The 25,045-nt window shown below is 34.7% G+C and overlaps 1 protein-coding gene across 6 annotated transcripts in view; it reads right to left on the bottom strand.

Annotated features, from left to right (window-relative positions):
* kcnj19a (potassium inwardly rectifying channel subfamily J member 19a) overlaps positions 1-19,351 on the bottom strand; it is a 51,605-nt gene extending 32,254 nt beyond the window's left edge. For all 6 annotated transcript variants that reach the window (XM_087245018.1, XM_087245017.1, XM_087245020.1 and 3 more), the window contains exon 1: positions 18,399-19,351. In XM_087245018.1, coding sequence (XP_087101144.1) covers positions 18,399-19,067 — 669 coding nt within the window. In that variant the 5' untranslated portion in view covers positions 19,068-19,351. The remainder of the gene's footprint in view (positions 1-18,398) is intronic.
* Positions 19,352-25,045: the final 5,694 nt, after the last annotated feature.

Raw genomic sequence — 25,045 nt, 5'->3', positions numbered from 1 at the left:
AACACACATTTAAATTCATTGAACTCCTTTTCAGCTCATTAAAACCTTAACCATAAACACCAAACACAGACCTTTTACACACTAAAGCCCAAAGCCAGTCTTCTCTAATCAAATTATCTGCAATTAACTCATTCATCACAGTGCACATGTGTCTCTGCAGCAGCAAACATCTGCTTGTTTACGCTGTAAGACATGCTAAATGAGATCAAACAAATCCAGCTGAACTGCAACAAGAGTGTGCTTCTCTTCAGCTTTTATGAGGTTGCTTGCACAATTAGCACTTTATTATCATCATGTCTAAACTGTGTTGTCTGTGTTTAGACAAGAATGCTGTGTAATGCAAATGGGTTTTACCACTAATCCAAGTCATTTAGAGTTTGTAAAATGTGAAAATTTACCTGTGCTACCTTGCCAGTAAAGGTGGAAAGGGAGTCAGTAACTTCAGATCAATCAATCAATCAATCAATCAATCAATCAATCAATCAATCAATCAATCAATCAATCAATCAATCAATCAATCAATCAATCAATCAATCAATCAATCAATCAATCAATCAATCAATCAATCAATCAATCAATCAATTAATCAATCAATCAATAAGGTGATAAAATTATAACAACAGAAAAAATGCTTGTGTGTCTTTTGATTGCATTGCTTGTGAAGCTATAGTCAATGGGATATCAAATCACTACATGTTTGCATTTGATTTATTAGTATTGGTTTAAGTCTGTAAAACAAGCGGAAATGAATGGACTAGTTACAAAATTTCACTTGAAATGAACCACTTTTATTCACACTCAAATCAAAGTCAGTTTGTGGTTTTTGAGCAACCTTGTTTTTGCCACTCTGTGTAAAGTAAATTGAATTAGGTTAACTTTAGGGTGTTCTACTGAACACTAGCTAGTAGTAAAAAAAAATTATTGAAATTTGGAAAAAATTCAAACCTACTCAAAAGGTTTTTTAGTATATACCAGGAATCACCAAACTTGTTCCTGGAGGGACAGTGTCCTGCAGAATTTAGCTCCAACCCTAATCAAACACACCTGAACAAGCTAATTAAGGTCAAAGTAGGTATACTTGAAACACCTAGGCAGCTGTGTTGAGGCAAGTTGGAGCTAAACCCTGCAGGCCACCAGACCTCTAGGAACGATATTGGTGACCCCTTGTATATTCTGATACACTGATGTGTCCTCTCCTCATTCCATTCTTTACCATTCTCTAATGTTTTGCATTTAGTTTGAACCTATTCTATCTACATATAATCTCAGATATTCTATTCTATTCTATTCTATTCTATTCTATTCTATTCTATTCTATTCTATTCTATTCTATTCTATTCTATTCTTTTCTACTCTATTCTATTCTATTCTATTCTATTCTATTCTATTCTATTCTTATTATAGTGTGCTCAGACATAACTTTTTTTCCATAACCATTTTTATTCCGTTCTAAGCATTTTGTGGTATTCTTCTGTTTTTATTGTTGAACTTCCAGACATAATCTGGCCTATTGTATTGTATTTTATTCATACTGCATTAAAAACACCTCACTTTAGCAGTATTTTTTTGTTTGTTTGTTTTTTTTTTTTTTTTTTTTTGTAATTTGACGCAAAGATAATATAGTACATTCATAAATAATAAAAATATATATATTTTTTATTTATACATATTTATAATTTTATTAATTCATATTTATAATAAAAACTTTCAGGGATTTAATTATGATGACTGTTACACATGTCATAACAGTCTTGTGAAAAGAGTTTGCTCTATTATTGTATTACTTTATTGTATAGCTAAAATCTGACACTGGCCCTCCAGGACACCCCTGCTTTACATAATGTAGTATCTTGTGTCATCTTGCCTATTCTATTCTATTTTATTCTATTCTATTTTATTCTATTCTATTCTATTCTATTCTATTCTCATTCATTAATTTTCTTTTCGGCTTAGTCCCTTTATTAATCTGGGGACGCCACAGTGGAACGAACCTCTAACTTATCCAGCACTTTTTTACTCAGCAGGTGCCCTTCCAGACGCAACTTATTTCTGGGAAACATCACACATACACACTCATGCACTACGAACAATTTAGTCTACCCAATTCACCTGCACCACATGTTTTTGGAGTGTGGGGGAAACCGGAGCACTCGGAGGAAACCCACACGAACGCAGGGAGAACATGCAAACTCCACACAGAAATGTCAACTGACCCAACCAAGGCATGAACCTGCAACCTAGCGACCTTCTTGCTGTGAGGCCAATACATTTTATTCTGTCTATTCAGAGCTATTCTATAATCTATTCTATAATATTCTATTACATGCTATTTTATCTATTCTATTCTATATTTTATTCTGTTCTGTGTTTTATTCTATTCTATGTTCTATTATATCTTCTATTCTATTATAGTCTATTATATCTATTCTATATTTTATTCTATTTTATATATTTTATTCTATTCTATTATATTTATTGTATTCTATTCTATCTTATTCTATATTTGTTCTCTTCCATATTCTGTTCTATTCTATTGCATTTTATTCTATCTATTCTCTATTTCAATCTACTCTTTCCTATTATATTCTACATTATATTCTATTACATTCTATTCTATCTATTCTATATTTTATTTTACACTTTTCTATTGTATATTTTATTCTATATTATATTATATTATATTTTATTATGTTTTATTTTATTCTATTCTAATCTGTATTCTGTTATATTCTGTATTCTATTCTATATTCTATCCTATTACATTCTATTCTGTCTATTCTATTCTATATTATATTCCATTACTAGTATATCTATTCTATTCTATATTTGATTCTGTTCTATATTTTATTCTATTCTATATTCAATTATATTACATTATACTGTATCTAATCTATTATATATTCATTTTTATTACATTCTAAATCTATTCTATTCTATTGATACTGTGGTTCTCTCAAGCATCCTATCTTCTATTCTATTCTATCCATATTGTGGCACGCTGGCACTCTCAAATGATCCCTCTGCTTCTCTGCTGTGGATTGTTTTCATAGTGTGCTTCTCAAAGTGTTATCTCAGCTTCTCTACTGTATTGTATTGTATTGTACTGTATTGTAACATATTCACATTGTTTTCCTCTCAAGTGTCCTCTCCTCTGTTGTATTCTGTACAGCGGTACTCTCAAGCATCCTCTGTCCTTGCTCATGTTTCCTCGATCAATGCTTTCTTATGCACTGAGCCTCCACACAAGACAGACAGATGTTGAGGATTCCTCGTTTCTACCGTGTTGCATGAGAATTCTCTTGTGTACTTCCTAAAACATAAGGCTGAACTCTACTTCTCTGTCCCCCACTTTACTCCAAATCACGCCTTCTATTTGTCCCTTACGATAATGATCTTTTCCTCCTTTCATCTTTCTGCTCTTTTCATCTGTTCTTTTTTCCTCTTTTCTCTGCCCTCTGTCTGTAGTCTCTGTTCATCAATTCACAAACAATAGAGACAGCGGCTCAGAAATAGAATTAGGTGAGAGGGAAGGTGAATTGAAGGTACAATAAAAAAAGATTAGGGGAAAAAATTATAGTGATGTTTCTTTCGAATTAAATGAGAGGGGAAGGCGAAGAGCAATTACAAACAAGCTAGAAAATATTAAATGGAAAATGAAAATTCTCTCATTAGATTAATGCCAAAAGATAAAGCATATGGGTTTGCAGTGACATGGGGCTGAGAAAATAAGGATTGGTTTTCCTATTCATTTAAGAGATGATATTAGACTTAGCAGAGTGTCTATATGTTTGCATACTACATAAATAATATCCATCCGGTATGATTAGTAATAGCACCTACATTGAATCCACTGTAATTGTTCACATTCAATCATACAATTTAAGTGTGCATCTGACAGCTGAAATTAGAAATGCATGATCAATATTATCAAAGCAAAGTTTCCATTTTTTTCCTTTGTTTATCAGGCGTGATGAGACATGATCTGACAAAAGGTGATTGGGAATGACTAAGACTGAGTGTGTGGGCGACTGAATCTAAATAGACTGGATATGCTTTAGCAAAAAAAAATAAAATAAGATTGGCTGGACGGAGAGACAGAGTGAGAGAGAGTGCTAGTTTGCATGGGATTAAAACAGTGAGCGATGCCAGCTTGCATAGGTAAGATGTGTTAAGTGCTCTTGTCAAGCAGCCTCCTCCAGCTGTAGCTTTTGTTGACTATTGTGCAGTTAATTGTACCTTTAGCTTAGCTTAGCATAAATCATTCAATTGGATTAGACCAGTAGCATCTTGCTCTTGCTTTTAATCATTTTCCTATTTAAAGCTTGACACTTCTGTAGTTACATTATATATCATGATTGGCAGAAAGTTTAAAGTTGCTGTTTTCTAGGCTGACATAGAACTAATCTTATTCTTGCATAATAATCAAGAACGTTTGCTGCCATACCATAGCTGCAACAGGAGAATTGATATAAGGATGATATTAATATATGAATATAATTGTGCCTACAGAAAAAAAAAAAAAAACTTTTTTATGAGATTTAAACAGGAAAATTATCAAAACTGTTATTTTTTTCTTAAGATGTTAATGAAGTAATCCAATCGAATGATTTAAAGCCATGGTACAGAGTGTATTTTTAAAGCTTTAAAAAAAAAAAAAAAAATATATATATATATATATATATATATATATATATATATATATATATATATATATATATATATATATATATATATATATATATATATATAAAGCTCTTCATAAAACCTTTTCTTTTTCAAAGTATGAAGAACATTTTAAAGGACCCTTAGGGCTAAGAACCTTTTGGCATTATGAAGAACCTTTTATTGAATCAAAATTGATGGATGTGTGGATAATTACAAAAATTATTACAATAATTGTGCACTATTTATTTATACTAACAGATAAACATGAGTTGATGTATGACTTAAGAAAAACAAAACTATATCAACACATTTGCAGATTTCAATAACAGATTAAGTCATGTGTGAATTATGTCATCATCACCTACAAACATTTAGCAAAAGTGTTAATGAATATGCAAATTGCCAAAGTGTGTTGAAGCCAAGATTAGCTGATGATTTGTAAAGATATAAGGACAGTTACAAACTGATACTGATATTACTGATAACAAATTACAGTAATAACATATATTTTAAATATATTCTTATTAGTAGACTAACTTTGATCTAACTTACTTTATTTAAAAAATAATAATAATTTCTGAAATTTGGAAACAGAACATTTACTTATCAAAGCTAAAATATGTTACATGAAGTATAGTATTTAAAAGAGAAAAAGGAAAATTAAGTAGAAATCCATAAATAATAATTAATTTAATGTTATTGCATGAATAAAAATAATCGCATCATTACAGAAGTTAAATGATTATAAATACATCATTAAATAAACACACACACATAATAATATGCAACAATTAATGTAAGATACTATATACTGCTTCTGTAACGTATTAATTCTGTTTTACAACTCCAGATTTTTTCTTCTCTCCATATTTCACATCTCTGTAGCTCAAGCTTAGACTTCTATAAAAGATAAAAAGTCTTGGCTGCTTAAATACCCCTCTAGCACAAGGAAAAAATACAGATGAGAACAGAGGGTTATGGGCGAGAAAGAGAGGCAGAGAGAAAGAAATTTCTTCTTTCCAATTTTTGTTCACATTTCATCACTCTCTTTCTCTTTATTGAGTCACTTCTCTGGCTCTTTATTTCAGCCCGTTTTCTTCCAATAAAGCCAATTCCCTTTCTCTATCTGTCTATTTTGTTTGTGTTCCCTGATGCTTTTCCAACCTTATACTATCCAGACAAACTTTCCTTCTATCTCACACTAACATACTTTGCATACTCTGTTTTCCTCTATCTCTCTTCTTCATTTCTCATTAGGAGAAAAACCTCAGCATATCATTAAACAGCAGTTTTCTTCATTAAGTTTGACCCCCTAGAACAAACACTCTTAATCAATCACAGCATTTGGTTTTTGACTTTAGATTACATATTACATATTAGTTTACATTACCTTGAATTAATTTAACCCTTGTGTTGGTCTAGAATTCTGTACACTATTCATCCTTCGGGTCAAAAATTACCTGCCTACACAAAAATAAAGCATATTAAGCACATACATTTATTTTCAACACTGAAAAAATGCCTTTCTTACTTTTATCTTGTTTCTAGACCAAAAATCTAAAAATTCTAAAATTGAGAAGCATTTACTAGACAACCAAACACAATGTCTTGTTTTCAGAAATAATATGCCAAAATGAAATGAGTTATTTCTTACAAACAAGCAGAATAATCTGCCAATGGGTTGAGCAAAATAATCTTATGTTGAAAGGAAAAACAAGATTATTTTACTTACACCCCTGGCAGGTTATTTAGCTTGTTTTAAGAAAAAACGCACTTAATATTGTCATTTTATTTCTGAAAACAAGACAATAAGTTTTGCTTGTGTAGAAAATGTTTCTTGATTTAAAGAGCCCATATTATGGTTTTTTGAAAATTCCCCTCCATGTAGTGTGTAACACAGCTCTAAGTGAAGTGAAGTATCCAGCTAAGGCTTAAATCTGTAAGAATACAGTGTTTAAAACGGTTGATTCATCTATAAAAGAGTCGACTCATAGTGCTTCAAACGAGTCGCCTTGATACCGATTCATTAGGTGTTTCGCCATGACGTACGAACGAAACCAAGTTATTCACGTGCACGCGCAAACCCGGGAGATTTCAAACCTGAGGCCCCGCCCTCTGACGCAGAAACCCAGACACACACACACGCACACCCACCCACACACACACCCACAAACACACGCACACAAACATGCCGGTCGATTGAAGTCACACTGCAGATGGATATATTGAGTCTCTACCCAAAGATGAAACCTCAGCATTATAACCAAGCAGTTGGAAACTACTGGAAACTTCTGGAAGCTACATGCTACAAAGAATACTTCATCTGCGTTTGTTAAAGGAAGGATCAGTAAAGATTAACTTACTGATGGACGTCAGGATGGGTTTCTTCCAACCTTTCTCAAGTGTAAGTACGTGCGGTTAAAGTTGTTGCCTCGTTGACTTTAGCTTGCAAATGTATTTAGTAGTGATTTGTTACTTGTAACTGCGTGTACTGTATCAGGTTAACTGGCTATATTCTCTTATCGCGTGCAAAGTCACGTTAAAAACGCGACGCGTGCTGCTTTGTTTATGGAGCTCCGTGGTAGAGTTCTGCATTCCCGCGGCTGTCCCCGCGCCAGATTTCTGCGGCGCGGGAATAAATTTCCGAATAAATCGCGGGAGCGGTCGGTAACGGGTTTAATTTGGGATGGGAGCGGGCTGTCTAGCAATATCACGGATATTGCTATGCGAATGAGAAAGAGAGAGTCTGCTTGGTGCTTGTGTGTGTGTTTGTGCGCACGCGCGCGTATGAGAGAGAGAGAGAGAGAGAGCGAGCGAGCTTTGTGTGCGTGTTTATACAGACAGCTTGGCTGTCTGGACTGTATAGCTGGGTGATTTCTGGGGTTGTGTTCTCCCCCGCTCTAGCGAGATCGGGCGCGGCGGGCAGAAAACGGGGCGGGTTCTCAGGCTAAAACCTGGCGGGTGGGGGCGGAAGCGGGAGCGTTGTCGTCCGGAGGTGTGTGTGTGTGTTGCAGCTAAAATCCACGCCTACACTATCGAGCGTGTATGAACTGTGATTACTTTTTATATTGCCGATTAGCTATTGGTCATTTCACTCTCTGACTGAAGGCAGTCGACCAATCGCGACAGACTGTCATCGGTCCAATCAGCGCAGATTAGCTTCGCGCTAAGGAGGGGTTTGGGAACAAATGAATCACTGGACGATTCATACAGGAGTCGCTGGGATAATTAGGTAAAAATAAATGCAGATTATAAGACCATGAAAGTGTTTTTTGACCTTTTATGCATATTAAACTGTTGTTGGAGACCCTTACAACCAAGATATGACCCTATTTCATGTATAATATGGGCTCTTTAAGAATCGTTAGATATTTGGACTAGAAACAAGTCAAAAAATCTAAGTAAGAAAAGCATTTTTTGCTGTGAAACCTCAAATATATTTTGTATGAAGAAACAATCTCATCGTTATCACAAACTGTTAATATCTAGATTTCCCCTTATCAGTTTGGAATATTTCATCATGGTTAATCAGTAGCAGCAATCAGTTTTTGGTTAAAGTAAAGGTAATATTTGCTAATGCTAAGAAGTACTTGGATAATTATAAAAGGTTTTTAGCAAGACAGCATTCATAATCACAGTTAAAACAGATTCTTATTGTGTATGCCAGTAGATTTGTGGCGTGACAATGGTTTTATACACTGTAAAAAATCGATTCCAAAATACTGTCACAACAAAAATTTTGTTGTTAACTAATTCATTTTTACAAACTTAAGAGGATTGAATATAAAACAATTAAAACTTAAGAATTGTGCTATTTCAACTCATTTTAAATAAGCAGTTTGAACAACCAGCAAAAGTTATTTTTTGAGTGTAGCTGGAGTCAAAAGCGACACCAAAGGACAACCGTTGTCCCCAAAATGTGTACAGCATTCATAAGGATATGAAAATAGATAATATTTTTTATTATTTTTTATTCAGTAATTACAGAAAAAGTCACCAAACTTAAGTAATAACAATAAAAAACTTTGTTTAGCTTTTTTCCTGCTGTTAAAATGGTGCATGGGTCATTTTTTACTTGTAAGTCAAACGGAAGGCTAAGATTACTTGGTAACACTTTACAATAAGGTTCATTATTTAATGCATTTACTAACATGAACTAATCATGAACAACACATGTACAGCATTTATTAATCATAATTGAACATTTACTAATGCATTATTAACATCTAAGTCCATGCTTGTAAACATTAGTTAATGCACCATGAGTTAACATGAACTAACAATGAACTACTGTATTTTCATTAACTAACGTTCACTAACATGAACAAATACAGTAGTAAATGTATTGTTCATTGTTTGTTCATGTTAGTAAATGCAATTATTAACATTAACTAATGAACCTTATTGTAAAGTGTGACCGATGACTTTTGACTTAACTTATTTATTTACTTTGTCATTTTTGTGTTTTCAAAATAAAACATTTACATTTCAATTTATATTGTAAACATTCACTCGTTCATTCATTAATTTCCCTTCAGCTAAGTCCCTTTAAATCATCAGGGATCACAACAGTAGAATGAACCGCCAACTTATCCAGCATATGTTTTACTGGCCTTCCATCCATACACATTACTTAATTCACCTATAGTGAATGTCTTTGGACTGTGGGGGAAACCAGAGCACCCATGCAAACACTGAGAGAACATGCAAACTCCACACAGAAATGCCAACTGACCCAGCTGGGACTCAAATTAGCGGCCTTCTTGCTGTGAGGCCACAGTGAAACATTCACAACTAAACTAAACCATATATAGAAGGTTTAGATTTTTAGAAAATAAAATTTATTTATATAAAAATTATTTATGAGTAATTAAAAAGAACCAATAAATGGGGAATGATTTATTGTTATTGTGTGTGAGTATACTTTCTAATATTATGAGTTTTTTTTTTTAACATTCATTCCTTCATTAATTTTCGTGTTGGCTTAGTCATTTATTAATCCGGGGTCACAACAGCAGAATGAACTGTCAACATTTCCAGCACATTTTTACACAGCGGATGCCCTTCCAGCCGCAACCCATCTCTGGGAAACATCCACACACACACTCACTCATACACTACGGACAATTTAGCTTACCAAATTAATCTGTAACACATGTCTTTAGACTGTGGGGGAAACCAAAGCACCCGGAGGAAACCCACGCGAACACAGGGAGAACATGCAAACTCCACACAGAAACACCAACTGAGCAGAGGTTCGAACCAGCGACCCAGCGACCTTCTTGCTGTTAGGCGACAGCACTACCTACTGCACCACTGCCTCGCCCCCTTTTTTTTTCAAATAATGAACAAATTTTATTAGAGTATTTTTTATGTTTACTTCCTTACCAGTATAGCCTTACTAGCGTACTGCTTCTATATTCAGGATACAGTGCAGGATATGAAGCATCCGGAAAGTATTCATAATGCTTCACTTTTTTCCACATTTTTTTTATGTTACAGGCTTATTCCAAAACAGAATAAATTCATTTATTTCCTCAAAATTCTACACACAGTACCCCATAATGACAATGTGAAAAAAGATTGTTTGAAATTGTTGCAAAAATAAATAAATAAATAAATAAATAAATAATCATGTTCATAAGTATTCATTGCCTTTGCTCAATACTTTGTTGATGCACATTTGGCAGCAATTACAGCCTCAAGTCTTTTTGAATTTGATGCCACAAGCTTGGCACACCTGTCTTTGGGTATTTTTGCCCATTCCTCTTTGCAGGACCTCTCAAGCTCTATAAGGTTGGATGGGAAGCGACAGTATACAGCCATTTTCATATCTCTCCAGAGATGTTCAACAGGATTTAGGTCTGAGCTCTGACTGGGCCACTCAAGGACATTCGCCGAGTTGTTGTGAAGCCACTCCATTGATATTTTGCAAGTGTGCTTTGGGTCATTGCACTGTCAACCCTGGGACCTTATATAGACAGGTGTATGCCTTTTCAAATCATGTCCAATCAACTGAATTTACCACAGGTGAACTCCATCTGCTGCTGAAACATCTCAAGAATGATCAGTGGAAACAGAATATACCTGAGCTCAATTTAGAGCTTCACGGCAAAGGCTGTGATTACTTCTGTACATGTGATTTTCAGGTATTTTTATTTTTAATAAATTTGCTACAAATTCAAAAAATATTTTTCACAATATCATTATGGGGTATTGTGTGTAGAATGTTAAGGAACCAAATTAGTTTAATCCATTTTGAAGAAGGCTGTAACATAAAAAAATGTGAAAAAGTGAAGCGCTATGAATACTTTTCAGATAAACTTTATACAAAAAACTTTCTTCTACTTCTTTATATTCATATTTATATTCTTTTTCTTCTCTTCTTTTCTCTACTCTGTTTTCCTCTATTTTTATTTTTCATCTCTCATCATGAAAAAAACTTCAGCATATCATTAAACCGACAGTCTTCTTCATTAAGTCTGACGCCCTTGACCAAAGCCTCTTAATCAATCACAGCATTCGCTTGGCACCAGATAATTACTGTGAGCTCTGCAAAAGATTTTTGGAGTGGGCCTGAAAGGTCATCCATCCGTATCTTTGAAGAATACACACCTGCTTTGACTCTGTAATTGTTCTGAGGGCTGAGATCAGTTATCCTAATATTATTATATGAGATAGGTTCACATTATCACATTTCATGCCATATGGACCACAAACGCCAGCTATTACACTGACCTCTTTGTTCACCTTTTCAACAGCTTTTGACTGACAGATATCCATTAGTTACGAGGAAGAAATCCTATTGTGTGTTCATATATCAACTTTCCATGACTTATTCATTTAATTTCAAACCTGCTTCTTTATCCGAGCTTAACCACAGACATGCTGGAAAAAAAGGATAATTTAAACCAACTTTAAAAAAATATATATTGTAATTTGTTACAGCTAAAAAAAAATTATAATGCCGTTTTTCACAAAATTATCTTTGGTCTAAAATTTTAAATCTTATTTTATCTACATAAAGAAAATATTTACTGTGGTCAAGAAAAAATATATATTCACAAAAATATATGGTAACACTTTACAATAAGGTTGTATTAGTTATTGTTAGTTAATCTATTTACTAACATGAACAGACGATGAATAATACATTTATTACAGCATTTGCTCATGTTAGTTAATACAAATATAGTTATTTGTTGTTAGTTTATGTTAACTCTATGTACATATATATATATATATATATATACTACCGGTCAAAAGTTTGGGGTCAGTAGCATGACCCCAGTAGCTTTTAAAAAAAGCTTCACTTGCTCACCAAGGCTGCATTTTTTTACCAAAAATGCAGTAGAAAATGTAAAATTGTGAAATGTTATTGCACTGTAAAAAAATAAAAATAGTAAAATAATTGTTCAAAAGTAGTTGATAATTTAATTTATTTTAATCATTTATTTCTGTGATTTTTAAGATTAATTTTCAGCTTCACTCCAGTCTTCAGAGTCACATGATCTTTCAGAAATCACTTTAATATGAATTATTATTATTAATATTATTATTATTATTATTATTAATAGTTAGCTATTACATACAATAAGTAATAAATACATATTTGATAAATAATAAATAAGTATTTAACAATTTTTTTACATTTAATTAATGCCACCTTGATATATATATAAGTTGTAATTTGAATTTAACTATAATCAATACATGTAAGATTAGGGTATAATATTGCTAGTAATTTGGTTTTCAACATTATTTATTTAGATTTTTTAAACAGGAAAAATTTAGAAGATAATCGGGCCTGACTCAGCATGAACGCTGTTTTTCAGCAGGTAAAGTTTCTGCTGGTGATTTTGGAAAGGCTATAAATGTCACGTAATATGGTAATCTCACATTAGAAAAACAAAAACTGAAACTGAAATAAAAAAACACGAAAACTGCTGAATTTAAGTAAAAATGATACTTTTAGGGAAAACAAATGCTTTTATTTTTACCTTGGGGGTTCCTTTTTATTATTTTTTTCATAATTTTTTCACTTAATATAAAATTCACAAAATAGAAAATGTACTTTGAATGAAAGATGCAGTACACTCAAGAAATTACTTTGTGGCTTGTTCAAACTACTTATTTAAAGGTACAGTATGTAAGTTTGGCACTCAGTGGATGAACTAGGTATTGCATTCCTGGATCAAAAGAGAGACAAGTGAGGGTTGCCTGATGACCAACAGGAGCTAGTCTCGAGCCTTAATGCTGTGTTGACACCATCACGCTATTCGCACGTAAATAGCTGTGTGAACCTTTTAGTTTACTCGCTTCATTCGTGCGTCAAACCCTGCTTCATTCGCGCGTCAAATCCTATTCGTTTGCGAGTCAAATTCAATTCAGAACAGACGCGGATTCGCGTAATGGGCAGGGCTTCTGTCTGCCCAGTGACTCTAGCTTTGATGCTAAAAGGCTAACATGGATTTTATTTTTAAAAAAATAACAGTGTTTATGTGCTTAATGAAGGCTGAAAAACAGCGTACGTTTATGGCCGTGTCTGAGTCCACTGAATCCTTTCAGAGGTGCATCCACCTCTTTGAGCTCATAAACTCTTCCAGAAGCTTAACCTGGATAATGGAGGCTTTCAGCGGTGCTTCTAACTGAGCCAAGCCCAGCTTGATGAATTGTTGTCAGTGTCGGCTGGAGGATTTTCCCCGGGACACCAACAACAGGCGCCACGTCACAATCACGTCCCCACAAGAGCAAGCTCCTGATAGGTTAATGCCGCGCGAATGTCTGCCTAAGTTCAGATTTTTTAACTGGAGCGAGTTGAATCAAACGCGAAAAATCCTCAATATGCACCGCGCCATTTGTGCAATTCACGTCATTCGCGCCGCACCATTCGTGTGTATCATGCTGCAGGATGTCTATTTGCGCGTTTCCATTGACTTAACACGTAAATCACTCACGCTTAACGCTTCTTCCACGTCTGATGTGAACACAGCATTAAGGTTGATTTAAATCGTTTTCTAAATAAAAGCAACGGCACGTGATAGATGGAATATTTTCCATTTTACAAGGAGGTTTTGTCCTAACCAACTCCTCGAATTGATATATTAGAAACGGCTTCTATTTCTCACAGATGAACAACAGGACAAACTGACAAGCCTCAAGTACACCACATGTGCTTTAGTAAGTGTTAAATGCTAATAATGTGAGTTTGAATGCCATTTTACATGACATTTATTGTCATATACTGAAAGCAGCAGCAGATAGCTCACCTCAGATCTTGAAAATAAAATAAATAATTTAAAGTTGAACTTTAGAACGGTGAAATAATGCAAACCAACTCATACTGTATCAGTGATCCAGCACATGCATTTAATAATGTTAACGAGGTTTAATATGTATTAATTAGACTATAAATCATACCATCTCATAAGTGAGTGCAGTCAGTGCACTATTCTGTGCTTCAGAATGGCTGTATTTTAATTTCTGTTTAATTTTTTGTCTGGTAAACAGCCAAATTGCTTCACACTGCAAATTTCGTCACATAGCGCTCTGTTATTACAATGTAACCTGCTCACTTAATGTTTACACTTGTAATATTTATAATATTTGCTAATGAATAAGCTTATGTGGAACTCTGAATCTGTGTCTCATTTCAGAGTTTGCTACTGTCCACTGGAGTTCGGTCACGGGCACATGCTTTGAGAGCCTTCCTGACTGAATGAATCAAATAAGTGATTTTCCACCAAGGCAACCCCGGGTGCTGAAATGTAATGGGCTAAACTGACATTGGGCAGGTTAAAAGAACCAAAACAAAGACAGCATTCCAGCATGTAATGCACATTTTCTAAGCAGAATATCTGACCTCAGCATTGTTTTTCAGATAAACAAAAATGTTTGCTTGGCATGTTTCTTAAATATTTGCAAACATACTATGCTATTTTTATGCTTTAGGAGAGTCAAAAACTTACAGCATTTTTAAAATGAGCTAAAACAACACAGTTCTTGAGACTTTTTTGGGACAACTTAATAATTAGTTTTATGTTCAATCTACTTAAATTTGTTAGGTTAACTTAAACAATTAGTGTTGCACAACATGAATGAACTGTGTGGAAGCCTGCATTTTTAACAGTGTAGTTTCACTTTTTTCAGCGCAGACAGACACACTCACGCATCCAAGCGTAGTGTAGGAACACAGTATATTTCTAGTAGCTCTTATGTAATCATGTTCTTCTAGGGAAAACAAAAGCCTCCATTGACAACAACAACTCCTCCACTCTTCATAATATATTTCACAATATATTATACATTTCACAATAGATGTCCACTAACATGCACATGTGTAAATTATTCAGCTAGCATTTCTAAGAAGATAAAGCCTGAGGGTTCAAGCCACAAAGCATCCTTCTTCACAAAGTGTGCAAATGCAGATTTTCCAGCATCTCTCTGGCTGTGACCTGAGCTCCCGCAGGAGACTTAGAGAGGCTTATAAGCTCAAAACCCAGAGACATTGTCTTTTCTCTCTGCGTGTTGGAACAAACCCTCTAAAACCCGGCAGAAACTCAGCTGATGTGGAACTGCCTTCCAATTACTGAACAGGTCGCTTTAAATGTCAGCGGTTACAGAGTGACAGATGTTAGGTGTCTGTAAAACTCTCTTATCTGGGGCTTTTGTCACCGGAGTCTCGTCTCATTCAATTGTGACGATGGCTGTCTGTGTCGAGATTACAATAATACAATTTCAAGCCTTTTTATGTAACTGCTAATCAGTTGTGAAGGGGGTTCCCGTGTGCCTCGAATTCTCAGATGCACTGCCATCTCGCTAAATCATATTTCACAGGTCTCTTGATTGTCACTGATTCGCAAAAATCTTTGCTCAACATGTTCGCTGTGAAAGAGGACAGCACTTTCTGAAGGGAAAAGCAAGCGGGCAAATGTGAACTATCAGTATGGTAAAATATAAGTGATTTAAATGAACAAAAACATGCAGTTATGTATGCCATACAGCAGCGATTCTTAATCTTTTGTCAGATTGATCATTTAAGTAAGCTTCATTTTTTTAAGCTCAATAGACACATCGCAGGATATGCAATGTTGAGTTGGGATTATAGTTGATCAGCACAACAGTTGAGATTTGTCATTGCAAAGTAAAACCAGAGGGATCTTTATCATTTGCATGTGTTTTAAAGCCAATTCAAGAAAGTTTTTCAAGCATTCAGGCACAAAAGTATATTTGTAACTTTAATGAAAAATAATTTTACTGAATTATTAATACAATGAATACTCTAAAATGTAAATTATAAATTAAAGTTTAAATTACTATAAATTTTACATTCCATTATTAACTTTTTGTACCTGAATACTGTTCAACTCTGTGGAAACCCATAAAGCACTTTTTATTTTACTTTTTTCGTTGCTCTATTGTAATATTTTTTGCTTGCAACATGTTTATTATTTTTATACATGATTCACACCCATACAAAATCTCCCCAAATTAATGACTGCTTTCCAAATAGAGCTTCCTTTATAAGGTGCTTTGTTCATTTATTCATTCGTTCCTTTCTTCCTTCCTTAGGTCGTTCAGTCTTTTCTTGAAACCATCTTTCATTCATTTGATCCTTCCTTTCTTCCTTTATTAGTTCGGCCCTTCTTTATTCAGTCGTTCCTTCCTTTACTTGTTCAGTTCTTCCTTCATTCGGCCATTCCTCCCTTTCTTCATTCGTTCCATTTAGTGATTGTTTAAGGTTGTTTGGTGATTTCAGTCATCATACAGTCGCATCCTTCATTTTCTCATCAGTGACATGCAGTCTATAAAAAGACTCTGGATCACTGTGTGTAAAGACTTTGGACATTTTCTTGGACATTTTTAATGCTTCCAAAAGGTTTGCTGGATTTATAAAAGTGTCGATTTCTTGAGATTGTTACGTTCTGTACAATTTGATTAGACTGAAATTGCAGGACTGAATTTTAAACTTTAGCCAATCACCATGGACAAGAAAGAAATAAAGTAGTGACTGCAGGTGGAAGGAAAATAGTTTAGTGAAAGTACCGATACAGCACTAAAAATGTACTCAAGAGAAAGTAAAGTACACATTTTAAAAACTACTTAGCAAATTACAATTCCTGAAAAACACTATTCAATTACAGTAATTGGAGTATTTGTAATTTCTTACTTTACACCACTGAATACTGGCACATTGTGAGTTACAAACAACAGCAACATATGGCTCCTGATGTTACACTGGGGTCTTAACGCAACACATTCAACCTATGCAATTAACTGAATATTATTTACAACATTATTACCACTAATCCACAGCCTCAGCAAACGCTTCTCCGTGTGTTTCCTGATGCACAATGATGTATGCACTGGCACAACCACATAAACCAGCTGAAGCTGTTTGTTTACAACTGCGACAGAGGATGGAGGCATTATAATTGTACATCAATAATGATGACATTCATGTGTGCTTATCCTGAATGCTGAAACTCATAAAGTTGCAAACAAGCATATGAGTTTGTGTGTTTACATGCATTATAAACCATAGACTTTAATGATGTGAACAGCAAAGATCACGGTTTTAGTTAAAAGTCTGTATCTTGGATGGCCTGAGCGTGAGTAAATTACAGCAGATTTTCATTTTATGGGTTGAACTGTGTGCTTTTAGCTGTTTATTAGCCTTTAATATATTCACAAACCCCTCCAGCTCCCTTACAAAATATATGTTTTTAAAACTCCTGATCTTGCAGTATGCAATTTTAATGTATCCTAAATGCTATTATTATTTGCACTGGCATACATACAGCTGCATCAAAAGACATGAACAATAATAAAGAAATGACACTTTTAAAACTGGCTAAACTTTCCTTACACATTGTTGATTTTGGGCATGCAAATTTTGATTGAAATACTTGTGAATGGCCTCATTTAATAGTAAAGAATAAAAGTAAATCCTAATAATAACACCCATAACATATGTGGACTTCAGTGTTTGAAAAATGTATTGTTAATTTGATAAGAGACACCGCTGGTAACATTAGTGGGTAGTGAGATTAATATTCCAATATTGCTGCTTGGCATAAAATACAGCCTAAAATGAATAAAGGAATAAATGGCAATTTTACAAAATGGTTTTCAGATATGTTGGCGATTTAAAGATGCAAGCAACACCTCTAGCTCATTGTAAAATATCTCATAGTGGAATGTAATTCCCAGATTTCTGGAAACAAAATATGCATTTAATAATATTATTCAATGTTTATAATGTTTAATAATCCATAAATGTTTAAATCATTTAGTTGAATGGGTTATTTGTTTTGTGTGTTGCCTTTGTTACTTAACACTAGCAAATTAAACTTTTAAAGGCTACTGTATGTGGTCTTTCATTGCACCGCACATGTAATTAGCAGTACATTTTTTGTTCATCGAACACTTTAAAATCTGAAATATGGCTGTGTATCGACATATTGGCAAATAGCAACTGTGAATACAGCAGCACAATAATGCCATGCATTTTTCACTTTTGGCAAAAGTTCTGTCATCAACAGCCAGTTTATTTTACTTTCACGGTTCTGGGATTAACTAAATCTGTGATCTAACAAAGCAGAGAGAATGCTTGCATGTCTAAAATTCAGCATTTATTAAAAGTATTTTCCTTATTTATTCTGTATTAAGTCCTAACTGCAGATAGATAAAGCGAGTGCAGTGCGTGTGCGTGTTTGTGTGTGTGTTTTCACCTTTATGAGTTTACACCTGATTTGCGCGGACACCATATGGCTGTTCCTCAGATTGCCCACGCGGAACATTAAGCAGAGTTTTCCGTCTCGCTGTGAAATGACCGCGTCCTGACTGAACATGAGAGTCTCCGCGCGCTTCTTGGGCTGAGACATCTTAATGAACATACAGCCGATGAGAAACGCGTCCACTATCGAGCCCAGTAGAGACTGGAACAGGAACAGGATGATGCCCTCAGGGCACTTCTCGGTTATATAGCGGTAACCGTAGCCAATGGTCGCCTCTGTCTCAATGAAGAAGAGGAACGCGGAGGGGAAGTTGTAAACATTGGCGACGCACGGAGTGTAAGAAGCGTCGTGGCCGTGATTCAAGTCCCCTCTTATATACGCGATGATCCACCACATCGAGGCCATGACCAGCCAGGCGATGGTGTACGTGAGAATAAAAATGAGAAGGTTCCAGCGCCACTTCAAGTCCACTAGTGTGGTGAACAGGTCTGATAAATAGCGGCTGGTTTCTCCACCGAGGTTTCCGTGCTGGACGTTGCAGCGGCCGTTTTTCTCCACGAAGCGCTGGCGCTTTTTCTTCACCGGTGCGCTGGAGAAAGTCGCGCCTCTGTTGGTGTTCACCACCTGGTAGTCCTCGCCAAATTTACGCCTTAGCGCTGCCATAACTTTAGCACTTCTGTTTCATTAAACCGGTGTTTTTTGTTTTGTTTAGTATGTTAGAATACAGAAAGTGAACTCACATTATCCGTGGCTGTCCTTTTTACTTTTAAAAGTAGCTGGAAAAGGGTCGCCAACTTTTTGCCTCGAGTAAATGTGGAGTGTAAAATCCAGTCAGTAAAGCTGAGAATGTCACTTCACTGGAGCATCTCTCTCTTCTGCTCGAGTGTCTCTGGATGTCCGTGTGAAATGCTCGGGTTGTGTTCTCCGTGCACTTTCAGCTCTTCTGCACATAATAAGGCATGAACAGGAGAATAAGAGGGAGAAGAGAGAGTGAGTGGGTGTGAGGGGACTGACGGGTGGGCAGGAGGAGGGGGGTTTGTGTGAGGGAAATACTATTTTCTACACTGGAAAGATGCTTGAGAGGTGGAGTGTGTGTGTGTGTGTGTGTGTGTGTGTGTGTGTGTGTGTGTGTGTGTGTGTGTGTGTGTGTGTGTGGCTGGCAATGGGAAGAAGATTGGTTTTCCAGTCAAATGTTGAAATCAATACGCTACTCAGACTGCATTGGTGTCCTGTTGAAGTGAACACATAGGTTGTTTGGTTGGTTCATGTCATGTTGAGGGTTGAGAAATGTTGAAAAATGAAAATGGTCTTTTTGTCACTGAAGCAAGAAAAAGAAAACATAAAAAGAAAATCACTCAATTTTCCTTTGAAATTAAAGGGAGCTCCGCTGTCAATTCATCAAACTGACAGCGCCATCTGCTGACTGAAATTTGTGAGTACACAAAAGGAAAGGGCTAGTTTACCCTGTCCATTTATTTCATCTTTAAAATTTCAGGTTTGAAGGTCTTAAACAAATTATTGTTTATTATTAAAATTATTATGTATTATTATTATGCTTGCAGTACATTTTGTTAACTTAAAAGCACATAACAGTACCATTTAAAACTTTAATAAGTACAAAAGTGTAGTACAGTGATAGATTTTGCAATCCTTTTCTTGAGATGTATAATATAGACTACCATACACTGCTTAGCCCTAAACTAACAATATTGATGATTGCAAAAATAAATGTTAGGTTTCTATGATTATGTAGTGTGGATTATTTTGCATATTTGGGTTAAAAATTCATTAGCACTATTATGTGGAGTTTTTTTTTTTCAGTTTGTTGTTGTGTTTATAGGCGAAGCAGTGGCACAGTAGGTACTGCTGTCACCTCACAGCAAGAAGGTCGCTGGTTCGAGCCTCGGCTGGGTCAGTTGGCGTTTATGTGTGGAGCTTGCATGTTCTCCCCACGTTTCCTCCTGGTGCTCCGGTTTCCCCCACAGTTTAAAGACATGTGGTACAGGTGAATTGGGTAGGCTAAATTGTCTGTAGTGTATGAGTGTGAATGAGTGTGTAAGGATTTTGCTCAGAGATGGGTTGCAGCTGAAAGAACATTTGCTGCGTAAAACAGGTGCTGGATAAGTTAGTGGTTCATTCCGCTGTGGCAACTCCAGATTAATAAAGGGACTAAGCCAAAAAGAAAATGAATGAATGAATAAATGAATAAATGTTGTGTTTGTGACTTTTCTCTCCTGACTTTTGGTCTAAACAATTATATTCTGTCATCATTCATTCACATTTATTGTTTCAAACTTATATGCAATTCCAAGTCATAATAAACATGAGAAACGTATATTTTGAAGAATGTCAGTGGACAGTTTATATTCTCCATTTTCCAGATCTGGGTCACGAGAAAGCCTGTCTCCAATAATACCCACAAAATCAAGAATTTGGCTCACCACAGACTAAATGTTGAGGGATTTTTATTGGTAGTTTAATGCTTTCCTTCTTTTTTTAACTCAGTAAGATGATGGCCAGAGCACCACAAGAGTTTATTCCATTGGGCTGGCAAGGTCTAAATAGCTCAGTGGGGACTAGCAACAGTTCAATCACTCACCTGTCTCAAAACAACTTCTTTAGTGTTTCCAGAAAAATAAACAAATTCATGCACATTTGGAACAACTTGAGACACAATAGTTTTAAATTATGATTTTTTAAAATGTAACATTAAAAGTCACTCAAGTTGTGTTCCAGAAAGCTGTGAGGCCTGATGACGATGTTGATTTCTTGCTTTAACTTATAGCTCTGAGACACATGAACCTAATATTCCCACCAGTCTACTGCATGCTTATCTTTGGTCATTGTGCAGATATTTGCTAGACAGAGAAATCTGAAACTGCATCTTTGTTTGCTCCTTTGGGGAACATCAAAGACACGGGCAGCCATCCGGCTATGCAGGCCAGTATATCCATTTGTGCGAGATATTAAAAATCATTATAGTGCCTAGTAATGACAACTGCTCTGGCTCTGAGGAATAATGAACACAGATGAAAAAACATCCCTCTTGTTGAGGGAGCCACTGTATATTTGTCTCCAGCTTAGATTGAAACAGTATTAAATGCATTTTTCAGGGAAATGTGATATAGTGGTAATGAAATATGAAGGTCTGTCTGGTATTTTTTTATTATTTAAGCCTGTGAGCGTCTATGAACAATATTAAAGGATCCTTAGTTTTAATTTGAATGCAAATTACTAAAACAATATTATAGAAGATATGATCATTTCAGCTAATCTGATTACATGTCATATATGATGATATTCAATATCCAGGGCTCAGATACATAAAACTACGCAGCAGGGTGGAAAATATTGCTCCAAATGAACCAAAGGTCTTATGTTCATAAATGTGATTGACAGATTACTGAACCCCCATGCGGATGACGCAGAGAAGTTTTGATTGATATATATTGTTAATTATGCATAAACATTATGATGATGTATATGAACGCCATATGCTCTTAAACACCACATCATGAAAATTAAAAAAGAAGGAGAAGAAGGAAAGGAGCAGAGAGAGGAAGGCTGAGAGTGTATTATATATTAATAAATGCTAGATACTGAATAATGAATGAGCTCTAAGAATTGATGACATCCGCATGATATCACATGACTGTCAAGTTTCCTTAAATACATGCACGAGGCATTTATTCAGAATTGAGCATGGGGTAATATCTGTGAGATTTAGTAAACTATAGAAAAGGAATCATTTATAGCATTCCTTCTTGGCTTCTAAGGCTATACTTGATTGCTAAAATAATATGTTTGATTAAAGGGATAGTGTATCAAAAAATGAAAATTCAGTCACCCTTTACTCGTTTATAGCATATCTGAGTTTGAAAACAAAATAAATATAAAATAAATGCGGGTTGCTGTGACCCATTAACTTCCAAAGTATTTTTATTTATTTGTTTTTATTATGGAAGTCAATGTGTGCCAGCAACCAGCATTCTTTAACTCAACTTTGTGTGCACGGTACTGGGTCTGTGATGTCATTTACTTCCACATTCTTTACATTTTAAAGGTCCGTACTGGCCCAAATCCCTATAAGTGGTTTCGTTCTCTCATCAGTTGGAATAGAATAACTTTTGCATAGATTATGATCGAGAATTTTTTCTTTTTTCCTATGATTACTGACATGTGCAGGAACCAACAAAATTAATTACAGCAATCTAGACATCGCAGAACCCAAAAAGTACACTTTTAAATATGTTTACAAAAAAAAGGAGGGTTTTATTATAACAGACAACATATACAATTATTTTAAACACTTTCAACAGTGTTTTATGAAAAATCAAAAGGTTTTCTTTAAAATGATACCAAACTTTTGCATTTACACCTCTGCATGTGGATTTGGGAAGCTTTTTAATTTGGGTTGGCAAAATCCAGGCGGAAACCCCGAAATAGCACTTGACTTATAGAGGTTAAAGTATCTTATTTTGTGTTCAGAGGAAAGTAACTCATAAAGGTTTAAAAACCACATGTGGAAGATTATAATTTTTTTAGATTAACTATCTCTAAAGGAATTAATACAAATGGTTCCTCAAAATATTTGTGAATATAACGATGAAATGACCTTTAGAAATAACTTTATTCATGATATAGCACATATTAAAAATGTATTGCACAGTAATCATTCATATTGCTATTGCATAAACAAATTTGAAATAGGAAAATAAACCTATGATAAGCGTGTGATGTGATATAAAGGTGTGATAATATTTGATTATAGATACAATAACAGTTGTTTATGAGCAACAATATTATATTGTCTGATGATTGTATAGTCATAATAATGTGCCAGATGAGAAAAGCTAAATATGAAAGCATAGAACTCTCTGTGATTGTTACAAACACTGTCAAACTGAAGCGTTGAGAAGAATGTACATATTTAGATGGGAGAGATTTCATAGACGCCAGTATTGAAAAATAAATAAACAAATTCCTTTCCTCAAAAATGAATGGTTGCAGGTGTGATATTATCACTAACAGCAACATTTTAGACATGCTACATTGTTAAAGTAACACTGGCTGTACATTTTGTAAAGTGAATGAAAGAAGAGAATAGATAGTTACAAAAGCAGGTGCAAAAAGCAAACATTTTTTAGATTATTCAAAGGTGCATTCAGTCTTTGGACATAAATATTCTTAGAATGCTTTAATGGTCATAACATGATATGACACTCAGGGGAAGATTTGGTGATTTGGAGGGTCTAAACAACTCCAGCCACTGGGCGCCAAGCCCTGAAATGCACCTTTTTTTTATTTTATTTTTTTTATTTTTATTTATATAGCTGTTTATATATATATATATATATATATATATATATATATATATATATATATATATATATATATATATATATATATATATATATATATATATATTAGGGATGGGAAGATTCATCGATATGTATCAATACGCGGTCATGCGCGTGCACAATGCGAGTGCATCGGTTGAGCAGCAGAGGATGAATGAAATTTTGGAAGCAAATCGAGATGCATCGGTTTTTGCGAGATGCATCGATTTTTCCGAGATACAGCTTATATTTTTAATATAGAATGTATTTTTTATTTATTAACAAGTGTTGTCAACCTGTTTTTGGCGCATAATTTAATCGACCTACATAAAGTAAGCCTTAGAAACGGATTTGCGGATGTGTACACTTTCACTACAACTCAGTGTATCAGGTGTGCGGATGAAGCTAGTGGTGCGCCCTCAGAAAGTGCGAGAAGCAAAACAAACATTTTAGTCCCCACTGAGTTTTAATTCTAAAGTATGGCAAGCAACATTATGGATTTAAGGATGGACGACATGACAGGACAGATGCAATTTGCAAAATGTGCCGCGCATCTGTAAAATACGCGGGCAGTATGACTAATCTGAAATCTCACTTGAAGCGGCGCCACGGTGTTGTTGTGAAAGCATTTTCCAGTGTTCCTGCATCCCCAGCTTTCGCACTGCTTCAACCAGCTCCAAAAGTGGTGAGAAAAGTATTGCAAGTTTTTTTTTTCCGTGCGCAACAGTTTTGTGCACTCTACGCCAATAACGAATGCTATTGCATTGTTCATCTGCAAAGATATTCAGCCTAGTGTCACGGAGAACGAAGGTTTTAAACACCTCCTCCTGTTTATTTTTATTTAATTATAATAATAATAATATTAATAATAATAATGATAAAAATATTGGGTGTCACGGTGGCACAGTGGGTAGTTTGACCACCTCACAGCAAGAAGATTGCTGGTTTGTTATATTTTTATTAGCCTGTTGTTTACAGTGACAGTGATTTTTCAAAGCAGCATAACACTGCTAGTTCACAACCTTAAGTTTTGAATATTCAGTGGCAAAATATCTTTGTAAAACTTGTTTTCATAGTTAAAAAGTTAAATCACAATTCTTGTTGTGCAATGGTAAACCTTTATGTTGAAAGAGTGCAAATATATATATATATATATATATATATATATATATATATATATATATATATATATATATATATATATATATATATATATTTTTTTTTTTTTTTTTTAATATATATTGCACTTATACATTCTGTTTATCTTGAAAATACTTAAATAATATGTGCTATATGTTCTAA

The sequence above is a fragment of the Danio rerio genome, chromosome 3 (assembly GCF_052040795.2).
Source record: "Danio rerio strain M-AB ecotype USA chromosome 3, GRCz13ab, whole genome shotgun sequence".
NCBI lineage: Eukaryota > Metazoa > Chordata > Actinopteri > Cypriniformes > Danionidae > Danio > Danio rerio.
This window is presented reverse-complemented; position numbering and strand designations above follow the sequence as displayed.